Genomic DNA, 13085 nt, shown 5'->3' on the forward strand with positions numbered 1-13085 from the left:
AGTACAGCATGAAAACTGCTTAAATATTTGTGTAGAATATTTCGATGTTTTCGAATAGGAAGCAGAAATGCATGAAAGTTCAAGAAAATGTAAACAGTGATAAAAAGAAGTAATAAACATTTAAATATCAAAGTAGATAGCAATTTTATATTGCCTCACAAATATTGCAAAAAGTTAAAATTTTCTGTAAACATCAAATCTAAAATTTTCCACTCTGCTTAGCAGCAAAGCGTAGGAAATACGTTTGAAGGAATTTTTCTTGTATATTTATAGGTCACAGTTCTCTTTCTATATAAAAATCCTTGCATTTTGATATAAAAACTTCTCTTTGATGATTAATTTTAATATTCCAAAATATCGAATTTCTTATACTATTATGTATAAAAATATCTGAATCTAGTTGTTTACAGATGAATAACTGTATTTCGTTTATTTTCTTTTAAAATTTTTCAAGAGGGACTTATTTGTAACGTATATGTTTACGTTTTTTATAACAGATAAACAGTAATTTGGATATAGTTTACTCCCTTGAAATTTATTTAAATGGAAATTGCTTTAATCGAGGTCTGTTTACTTAAATTTTTCTCATAGTTCGGATATTCTTCAAAGAAAAATATGTTCACAGAAATATGTAATATTGTTTCAGTATGCAATTGATTTGATTTGATAAAAGATAAGTAAAAGTTCAAAGTCATAAAGAAGTATTTTATTCGATGAAGAATTATCAATAAGTTATTATTCAATGAATTGTATATATAAGAATATATGATAAAAATCTGAATTGTTAGATTTAGAGCATTTTTAAATTTTTAGCGTCTAGACAAAATCATACATTTATGAATATCACTTTTTGCGAAAGTATATTTACATATGTAATATATATAAATGCTTATAGTTTAAGACAACTATAAGGTATTCAAATAGTTAAAAGCAACTGTAGACAAGATCTAAAGCAGATTTTTACTTTATTCAAAATAGGATAATTATAATTCATCCCTTTTAGAAAAATTATTAGATTCCAAATCTTAAGATGCAAAAAAACTATTTTTGTGTTGGGTTTATAATTTGCTTTACTTTGAAGTAGTCATTTCTCCTTTATATCTATGATTTAGTTTCATTTGATTTAGTTTAGTTTAATAAAATTTTTGTCCGATTTTGGAGGTACATAAGGGCTATTTGAAGATGTACGCTTTTGGATCAATTTTTAGAAAAAAAAACTTTTTATAGTTAGAAATAATACTAGATTCCAAATCTTAAGATTCAAAAACTATTTTTGTATTGTGTTTATAATTTGCTTTACTTTTGCGTAGACATTTTCCCTTTAGTTTTACTATTTAGTGTCATTTAGTTTAGTTTAATTAAATTTTTGTCCCATTTTGGAAGTACATGTTTGAAGATGCACATAATTTTGATTTGTTTTCAGAAAAAAGAAAAACCTTTTTATCGTGAGAAATAATACTAGATTCCAAATTTTAAGATTCAAAAACTATTTTTGTGTTGAATTTATAATTTGTAGTAGACATTTCTCCTTTAGATTTGTGATTTGGTTTCATTTGGTTTAGTTTAGTTTAATTAAATTTTTGTCCCATTATGGAAGTACATAGGAGCTGTTTGAATATGAACATAATTTTGATCTGTTTTTAGAAATAAAAAAAATTTTTATTGTGAGAAATAATACTAGATTCCAAATTTTAAGATTCAAAAACTATTTTTGTGTTGGGTTTATAATTTGCTTTACTTTGGAGTAGACATTTCTCCTTTCGATCTGTGATTTAGTTTCATTTGGTTAGTTTAGTCTAACTAAATTTTTGTCCAATTTTGGAGATGTACGATCTTGTATCAGTTTTTAGAAAGAAAAAAAAACCTTTTTATGGTTAGAAATAATACTAGATTCCAAATCTTAAGATTCAAAAACTATTTTTGTGTTGGGTTTATAATTTGCTTTACTTTGGAGTAGACAATTTTCCTTTGGTTTTGCGATTTGGTTTCATTTAGTTTAGTTTAGTTTAATTAAATTTTTGTCCCATTTTGGAAGTACATAAAATCTGTTTGAAGATGCACATAATTTTGATCTGTTTTTAGAAAAAAAAATCCTTTTTATCGTGAGAAATAATACTAGATTCCAAATCTTAAAATTCAAAAACTATTTTTGTGTTGGGTTTATAATTTGTTTTACTTTGGAGTAGACATTTCTCCTTTAGATCTGTGATTTGGTTTCATTTGGTGTAGTTTAGTTTAATCAAATTTTCGTCCCATTTTGGAGGTACGTAAGGACTGTTTGGAGATGCACGTAGTTTTGATCAGTAGTCAGATAACGAGGACAACATCTGAGCGAGTATGTCTTCTTCTAACTTCTACGTCCCACCAACGGAAAAATATTTATATGTGGACGAATGTAGCATCACCTTTTTCTTTGGAGTCAACTTGATGTTTATTGTAATAGAAGGTATTACAATTAAGAAATTCAATTATATCCAAGGGTATAATACTCTATCAACTCGTAGTTAGAAAATTCAACGTGAAACACTACATTTTGCATGAATTTTGCTTTTAAATGTTAGTTCATATTCTACCCTGATTCAGAAGGTTCTCTAAGTAAAACTAATGATTTTATCAATAAAAATTTTAATTTATAGTATTCTACATGAAAGAACATATTATTTGTGACTAATTATTATATTTATTACCAAATGTTATAACATAGAACATATTATTTATGACTAATTATTATATTTATTACCAAATGTTTTAACATAGAACATATTATTTATGACTAATTATTATATTTATTACCAAATGTTTTAACATAGAACATATTATTTATGACTAATTATTATATTTATTACCAAATGTTATAACATAGAACATATTGTTTATGACTAATTATTATATTTATTACCAAATGTTTTAACATAGAACATATTATTTATGACTAATTATTATATTTATTACCAAATGTTATAACATAGAACATATTATTTGTGACTAATTATTATATTTATTACCAAATGTTATAACATATAACATATTATTTATGACTAATTATTATATTTATTACCAAATGTTATAACAAAGAACATATTATTTGTGACTAATTATTATATTTATTACCAAATGTTTTAACATAGAACATATTATTTATGACTAATTATTATATTTTTTACCAAATGTTATAAAACAATTTACGATTTATCAATAGTTATGAAGATAAGTAAAATTCTATGTCTTTAATATGAAAAAAAAAAAACAATAATCTAATTTAAATAAATCATTTATTAATAAAAAATAGTTTTCAATAACTTTTTTACTTCTAAATTATGTATTTGAAATGCATTTCAGGTAGTCATTTTTGTCGCACATTGCATAAACACTTTACAATTTCTTTCTGACAACATTTACCGGCATCATCAAATTGATAAACTTTGTATGCAACTGATTAATAAATTGATAAAACTGAATTTAAAAGATATCACATAACTGCTTGTAGTGATTTTTTTAACGAAAAATGAAAATTTAATGAGTTTAAAACAACTAAATATAAAATCATTTATGGAGTTAACTTTATTTATAGCAAAAAAATTAGATATATCACTTTAAAAATGCGAAATCAAAGAATTAGTGGATTGAAGAATTTGTATTTATATTTCATTTTCATTAATTAATTGTAATGTATATATTGTATTTTATTAACGTAAATTGTATGAGTTCATAACAGCTAAATACGAAAGTATTTTAGGAGCCAACTTTATTTATAGCAACAAAATTAGATATATCACTTCAAAAAACCGAACCCAAAGAATTAGTGGATTGAGGGATTTTTATTCATATATTTATTGTATTTTCATTATTTAATTGTATGCCTATATTGTATTTGTATATGTATTTTATTTTTGTTATTTAATTTTGTCTTTATTGTATTTTTATTATTTAAAATCATTTAATGAGTCAACATTATTTATAGCAACAAAATTAGATATATCACTTCAAAAATACGAAATCAAAGAATTAGTGGATTGAGGAATTTGCATTTGTATTGTATTTTCATTTTTTAATTGTATGTACGCATTGTATTTTATTTGCATTTTTGTTATCTAAAACAACTAAATATAAAGTCATTTAATGAATCAACTTTATTTATAACAACAAAATAAATATATCGTATTCAAAAATACGAAATCAAGGAAATAACGGATTGTGGAATTTTTATTTGTATATGTATTGTATTTTCATTAATTAATTGTATGTATGTGTCGTATTTTATTAGCGCAAGTTTAATGAGTTTAAAACAACTAGATATAAAATCATTTAATGAGTCAAATTTATTTATAGCAACAAAATTAGATATATCACTTCAAAAATATGAAATCAAAGAATGAACAGATTGAGGAATTTGTATATGTATTGTATTTTCTTTTATTAAATTGTATGTATGTATTGTATTTTCATTATTTAATTGTATGTGTGTATTGTATTTTATTATTTAATTAAACACTTACTTATATTTTTAAAAAATTCCATAGAGAATCTTGCAAAGTGAAATTGACTCACACCGTAAATCTAGTGTTAATAATGTTGATACTTTTTTATGAATGCAGCATTGAAATTAAAACAATTAGTCAATGTTTAGTCAGTTATCAACCCAGTTTCGAAGCTAAATACGTCAATAGCGAACATTATCTCTATGTATACAACGAGAAAATCAGTTTCAATAGCTTAACACTTCAAGAACTTCGCTTTCAGCGAACTAAATTGTAAATTATAGCTGGTGTAAATCAAGACACCAGTTCAAATTCAGAAAATAGCCAAGCAACATGTCAGAAACGCCGTTCATTTACAGCGCCTATTCATTACAGAACAGGGGATAAACAGTTAAACTTGTCATCGGGTTACATTAATTGTCGGCAAAACAAAATGGCTTCCTAATGTCTCGTCATCCATTACTTTGCGAGGAGTAAAGTAAAATGGCGTGCCCTGTTTTTAAGTCTTTTCACTAGGCTGGAATTTTTCACTTGACTACTTTCCTTTAAATGCAGTAAATGGTTGGTAGTAAATCACAGATATTTATGAAGCATTAAGAGCACAGAATACTATATTCTCAGTTTTCTATGACTAAAATAAGGGCCTTTTCTCCTATTCCATATGGCTGAAGTTAAAATTATTACGGCTATAAAACCATGGTGATAATTTATGCTTGTATAATTATTTCTCTTACATTTAGCCAATTATTAGTCAGATTGAAGTAGAGATTTTCTAATTTTGCCTGTATTTGTATAAAATATTCACTTTAGGATTATTTATGCCGGTTAAGAAATATTAAATATTTCACTTTTTTTAATTATGTTTTTCTGTTTCAAAATGTATGGTAAATATATTTGAGAAATGCTTTTTAATTAAAAAAATAATGTTTACTGGCTGCTTCGATGGATGCACTTATTTAATATTTAAAATTAGATCTATTTTTTTCTGAATAATGATGAACTTGAACTGTTAAATCTTGAACCTGTGGAAACCGTGTGTTTGAAGTTATTTTAATTTTTTCTCCTTCCGATAATATTGATAATAAATTATACCGATTTATTGAATATGAATTATACCGAGTATGCATTTTCGTTTTTCTATATAGTGAGCATGATTTATATTGAGAACATTGGAATTATTTACATTAAGATGAATTATATTGAGTATGAACTATATTGAATATATTGGGCATGATTTACATTAAGATGAATTATCTCGAGTATGAATTATATTGAGTATATAGGGCATGATTTACATTAAGTATGAATTAAATCGAGTATGAACTATATTGAGTATATAGGGTATGATTTACATTACAATGAATTGTATCGAGTATAAACTATATTAAGTATATTTAATATGAATTGTATTGAATATGAATTAATTTTATTCAAAATGAACTATATTGAGCATGAATTAAAATTACGCTGAGTATAAATTAATTATATTGAATATGAATGAGTTTTACTAATCTGAATGAATTATATTGAATATGAATGAGTTTTACTAACCTGAATGAATTATATTGAATATGAATGAGTTTTACTAATCTGAATGAATTATATTGAATATGAATGAGTTTTACTAACCTGAATGAATTATATTGAATATGAATGAGTTTTACTAATCTGAATGAATTATATTGAATATGAATGAGTTTTACTAATCTGAATGAATTATATTGAATATGAATGAGTTTTACTAACCTGAATGAATTATATTGAATATGAATGAGTTTTACTAATCTGAATGAATTATATTGAATATAAATTATTTATATTGAATATAAATTATTTATATTGAATATGAATTAATTATATTGAATATGAATTAATTATTTTGTATAGGAATTATATTGAGCATTAATTAATTATATTGAACGTGAATGAATTTTACTGAATATGAATTAATTATATTGAATATGAATGAGTTTTACTAATCTGAATGAATTATATTGAATATGAATGAGTTTTACTAATCTGAATGAATTATATTGAATATGAATGAGTTTTACTAATCTGAATGAATTATATTGAATATAAATTATTTATATTGAATATGAATTAATTATATTGAATATGAATTAATTATTTTGTATAGGAATTATATTGAGCATTAATTAATTATATTGAACGTGAATGAATTTTACTGAATATGAATTAATTATATTGAATATGAATTATATTAAATACGAATTAAATATTTTAAATATGAATGCAGTTTATTGACTATTAATTATACTGAGTATGGATTAATTTAATTGAGTACGAATTAATTATATTGAATATGAATGAATCATATAGGATACGAGTTAATTTTATTGAAAATGAATTATATTGAGTATGAATTAATTATATTGAATATGAATTATATTGAGTATGAATTATATTTACTATGTGTTTCAATTTTTCTATTTAAAATATTGAATATGAATTATATTGAGTATGAATTATATTTACTATGTGTTTCAATTTTTCTATTTAAAATATTGAATAATGAAATAATTTTTACTGAATTAATATTTTATAGTATCATATATAGTATTTTATGGAACTTCGATTTTACATTCATTTGTGGTGAAATATTTTAAAGTTTCAATGGTTTTCTTTCTCATAACAGAGTAGACAGTAGATTTTTTTATACTAATTAACATTTTGATAATTTCTAAAATTTGAAATGTATATAAAAAATTTCCAAAGAAACATTAAAAAAATACTCATGCTGTAACTTTCATTAATTTGCATTAATTCCTTTTATAATTATTTTGTTTTTATAATGCTCTAGCTCTATTACTAGTGTCTGATGATTTCATTTTCTTTCAATTTCCTAATTTAAGTTTCGTATTTTAGATATCTGCAGTAAGCACGCATTACTTTTACTGCGAAACCCTCCGTGAAAAATTGAAACACTATCGCTATTGATAATTTCTATATCTAAGGATTAAAGGACTATTGCTTATCAAAAATTCCTAATGTTTTGAAAAACTTTGGCTTTTTCTCAAATGTGTCTTCCAGAAAGAGAGCAATAAAAGAGCACCTCCCCCCCCCCCTTTCTGTAGGTTTCTTGTACATTTAAACTTTTAAAAAGAATTTTTTTTTTTTTATTCATCATGGATTCTTGAAAATTTTTCGCTTTACTCCATTTGTATGAAAAGTGAGGGTGGAAAAAAAATTTCTTCTGACCTAGATTTGCATTTTCTTTTCTTTAGGCCCCACTTCTATGACGTCATTTGCGGAAAAATTTACGATCAAGAACCGAAAAGGAGAAACTCTTTTTCAAGCAGACGATAAGGAAGTTGTGATTTCTACCGAACGGCTCAGAGTGACAGGTGAGTTGTCTTTAAAGACATTAAATAGGTTTTCTTTTCAGCCATAACTTCCCCTTTTCATTTTCATCACAAAACTTCCTCTAGGAAAGATTCAAAAATCAGAAAAGTATCTCAAATTTTAGTCTGGTTAATTCATTACTACACCTTCTAACAGACTTATGGGGTATGATATTGATTAACAATTTAGATGATGTTTAGATGATTAAATTTATATCCTGGATCGAATAGTACAATTATGTAGTTTCATTTTCGGATATGGGTAATACAAAGAAAGATATCGAGAGGTTAATGTTAATAATATGCTAGAATTGGGTAACGTTGTAAATTAACGTATGATAGTAACTAACAATTTGGTGAATCTGGTAATTAAATTTGTGATTGTGTTATCCTTTGCCAACTAATGATAAGAAAAGGCCCTAAAGTGGAAATTGATCCTAGAGAAAGTATGTAAATTTATATATTTGAGGGAATAGAACTACTAAGTATTTTCAGATTGGCAAAATATGGGTAAAGGCAAAGAAAGGCATAGTGACGTTAGGTTAGCAATATGTTACAACTGGGTAACTTATACAAAATTGTATGATAGTTACCAACAATTTAGATGAAACGAGTAATTGTTATTGTGATATCCTTTGATGTTGTGGTATCCTTTGCTAACTAATGATAGGAATATAAAAGTCTCTAAAATGGAGATTAATCCTTGGAAAAGTATGTAAATTTATATCTTGGAGAGAATAGTACTGTTAAGTGGTTTCAGACTGATGAAATATGGGTAAATGCTAAACAAGGCATTAGGAAGTTAGGTTAGCAATATGTTATAACTGGGTAATATGTAAATGATGGTATGATAGTGACCAACAATTTACATGAAGCGGGTAATTGTTGTTGTGATATCCTTTGCTAGCTAATGATAGGAATAGAAAAGTCCCTAAAATGGAGATTAATCCTTGGAAAAGTATGTAAATTTATATCTTGGAGCGAATAAGTGGTTTCAGACTCATGAAATATGAGTAAATGCTAAACAAGGCATTAGGAAGTTAGGTTAGTAATATGTTACAACTGGGTTATATGTAAACAATGGTATGATAGTGACCAACAATTTTGATGAAGATGGTTATTAAATTAGAATTTGTGTTATTCTTTGCTAACTAATAATAAGAATAGAAAAGTCCCTAAAGTGAAGATTAATCCTAGGCAAAGTATGTAAACTTATATTTTGTAGCGAATAGCATTATTAAATAGTTTAAAATCGGTGAAGTACTGGTAAATGCAAAGATAAGCATAATGATGATAGGTTAATTATATTTTACTATTGAAAAACGTTGTAGACGAACGTAGTGATTAACAATTTAGATGAAGCTGATAAGTAAACTTATATTTGTGTTATCCTTTGCTAACTAATAATAAGAATAGAAAAGTTCCTGAACTGGAAATTTATCCTAAGGAAAGTATGCAAATTTGTATCTGAGAGCGAACAGCACTATTAAGTAGTTTCAGACTAACGAAATATGGTTAAATGCAAAGAAAGGCACAGTGAGGCTAGTTAATAATTTGTTACATCTGGGTAACTTTGTAGACGAACGTATGTTAGTGACTAACAATTTATATGAAGTTGGTAATTACACGTGTGTTCTTTACTAATAGTTTTTGTATTTAAACATAACTTTATGATAAATGAATTCGCAAATTTATAGATCTTAGTATTTTTTTCCGAAATATTACAGAAAAAGAAAATCACTGACATGTGGTTTCTACCATCCGCAAATATCAGAAACGGCCCTTTTAAGTACAAAATATTTGACGATATTTCCACGATGTTTGATATTCAAAATGCTGGATAACATCATAAAAATACCGTACAATGTATTCGGGCACTTTGCCATCTTCTACAGCAGGCTGTAGTTTCCTACGGTAACCGTAAAACATAAATAAAAGTTACCACTACTGCCACCAGTCATTTTCTACTCATAAAAACTAACAATATTGTTTATGAATATTAATTAACGCAGAATAAACAGAAAACATAAATGGAAATTCGGTGTCGAAAATTTATTCAAAAGGAATTTTGAAAATCCCCGACATGTTTTTTCTCTCGTATTCTTCAGCAAATACCGTCCTTGGATTGTAGACATATTCTTTATCGCAGCTGTGGCCGTCTTCCAGCTTGACTGGAACATAAGAAAACAATAAGAGTGAATTTTTATTCTTTAGGGGGAAGTGATTAGAACTACTCAAGCGTTTTTTCTCTAAATGTAACGAAGCAAATATAAAAAAAACAACGGTTCAATTAAACGTAACAGTTTGCTTCGAGTTTTCGGTGCTGTTATTTTCGAATACTTTTTTTCTGCTTCGATAAAATTGGGTTTTTCGTAATGAACTCTTCTCTTAGCAAGTATACAATGATATCATTGTGCAAATAACGAGGTAGCAGGTGGGATAGGATTTACACTTTTATACTGAAACATTACCTCAACCCCATTCTTTAAAAAAACTTTGAAGACAATGAATTAATAACGAAAATTTCGCTTTAATTTATATAAAACTGATTCTAGAACATTTCAGAATTTTTTTTTACAAAAGAAATGAACATCTTTACTTTCTTCTTTGTCGAAAATACAATATGGAAAGAAAGAAGAATTATTTTTTTTACTAATATATAAATGGTTTTTGTTTCCATCCAGGTAATTTATTTTCGTTCTCGGAAAATTGAAATTATGTTAATATTGCTGTCCGTACCATTTGATTAATTCCGCAAGAGAAATTCCAATATGATTTTTCTTAGTATTTTTGAATTGTTTCTGGCCAAGAAAAAGTAAGAAATTTGTTTTAAAAAATGTTACATTCTATCTCTATACATAAGCATCTAATTTTTCTCATTTAATTTTTAACATATGGAAATTCTATTGCCAATGCAGTAAAAGAAATTACGACATTTTTAAACGTTTTCTGTAGATTTTAAACCTTCTATGCTGATTGCACCGGTATTCTTAAACTTGATTTACTGTTTGTTTTCAGTTACATATTTTGTACATTTTTAACATTTCTGTACGGATTGTTTAAATTTCATATATTGCCTTTTTACTATCTGGTATAAGAATTATATACAGAGAAAATATTATAATTGTCAACAAATTTGAATTCGATATTGTGACGAATCTCCACTTTTCAAACCTTCCTGAATCGAATATATATATATTGAATTATTTATGTTTGCCCGCGAACATAATATTTAAAACTAGAACTAGACAGATGGAATATAGATATGGTCTGTATTTCAGATTTGTAAATTTCAGTCAAATTTTGTACAACATTCATTCAACGGAAAGCCGCCTATCTGGATGTCCAAATATATGTTAACAAGATCTCTACAAAATGAAGAAAGCTAGATGAATAAAATTTAGTACACAGTTTAATATTTAAAATGTAAATACGTATAGTACTTGGAACACATCCATCAACAGGTTGACCATCTGTCGGCATGTAAAAACAAGTTATCGTTTTTACATGTCAAGCATGTAAAAACGATAACTAAAAACGCAATGACTTAAATATTTGAAATTTGTTATGTGTTCTTATGACTTCATTTATTCCTTACTCTGTAACAAATGTTGGTTTCAATTGGTCGGAAAAAAGATGTCCAAAATTCATAGTCGGGTTTTTTTTTGGTACATATGTATTATCGGCATTCCAGCGATTAATTGCCACACTCCAATAGGTTCTTTTGTTACTATTCATCGCTAATTCCACACTGTTAGCAATTAGCAAGTATATTTATTAGAAAGTATGCGAGAAATTTTCAGAGAGAACACTCGTTAGATATTAAATTTTCCGGGGTAAATTCAAAAATATTATTGCTACCAACTTTTACCCTGAATAACTGATTAATTCTTTAGAACTTCATTAGCAATTTCATTCATGACCGTCTTTGTTTCGTGCACCATGACTAAATATGACCCTTATGCCATAAAACTGTTTATTATTGCTTAAACAGAGCAACTAAATAATTCTTCTAATTAGAAAGTTCTATTATTTTTTCAGTGGCCTTAATACTATTTCCTCCGTTCGTTTAATCGGGAATTTATTTTTGTTGTTGTTTAGCTTCGGTTTGACTGGTTCAGGTAATTTTAGTTATTATTCGATTAGATAGTTTTCGATGGACACCAACATGATTTCGCCGACATTTGCCAGACAGTTTCGCGGTTCACTTACTTGGTGTCGCCGGACACCATAGTGTTAACCGCTTAACTGTTTTGAACGAGTGCCACACGTGCATCGATTTATCGAATTTCGATAGTTGCAAGCAAAAAATAAATCTTTCAGGACGATTATAATTCAATATTAAAATTACTACGAATACATAGATAACTCAAGTATTCTATGGATTTCCACTTGAATCAAAATAAGAAAATATTCCCATAAATAGAAGGTGTCATCTTATTAGACAATAAAGAAAGTCAAACAATTAAGGGGTTAAAAATATCTATAAATCAAACGATTGACGGTAGCCACGAATTTCCATGACAAATATATGGACTGATTCTCTCCTCGTTTTAATGATCGTAATAAGATTCAACTTTCTCGATTTCGATTTGATTTTTTAATCATCGATATTTTAATAAACGTTTTACATACCCCTTAGTTCAAATAAAATCTTCATATTTTTAGAAATATCTTATTGCATTCGAGATCACGATAACTCTAAAACAAGATCAGCTGAAAAGACGGAATTTGTTTGGGGTATCTATATCCTTGATATCTTTAAAAATTTGGACGATATCTGTCAAACGGAAGTCTGTTTGTTCGTTTGTCATGCCACTAACTTCTACGTAGCTATCCCCCCCCCCTGCCGGGCCGTGGTGGCCTGATGGTAAGGTCTCGGCTCGTGAGCCGTAGGGTTTCAGGTTCGAGACCCGATTCCACCGAAGAACCGTCGTGTTTGCGGGTTTGGTGCACGTTAAATTAGTCAAGGCCAAACGTCCTCTCGCTGGTGTGGCGTGATATGGAGAGGGGGTGCCAGCTCAGGTGTTGTCCTCGTCATCTGACTGTGGTTCAAAATGACGAGGTCCGTCCCAAACTAGCCCTAGTGTTCCTTAAAACGGGACGTTAATATAACTAACTAACTCCCCTGCCAAAAGAAGTGAAGTGAAGGGAGAATCGCAGCAGAATACCGGTGTGTGCGTGTGTTTTGGTAGAAGCCAGAGGGAATCCCAAGATTCGAACTTCAAATTTCCATCTTAAT

General features: G+C 27.2%; 1 protein-coding gene across 2 annotated transcripts in view; it reads left to right on the forward strand.

The window, feature by feature from the left end:
* The window catches only part of LOC129958396 (delta-sarcoglycan-like), a 406890-nt gene that overhangs the window by 337994 nt on the left and 55811 nt on the right, over positions 1–13085 (forward strand). For both annotated transcript variants that reach the window (XM_056070868.1, XM_056070867.1), the window contains one exon: positions 7727–7846. In XM_056070868.1, coding sequence (XP_055926843.1) covers positions 7727–7846 — 120 coding nt within the window. The remainder of the gene's footprint in view (positions 1–7726; positions 7847–13085) is intronic.

This window comes from Argiope bruennichi, chromosome X1 (genome assembly GCF_947563725.1).
Source record: "Argiope bruennichi chromosome X1, qqArgBrue1.1, whole genome shotgun sequence".
In the NCBI taxonomy this organism is placed as follows: Eukaryota; Metazoa; Arthropoda; class Arachnida; order Araneae; family Araneidae; genus Argiope; species Argiope bruennichi.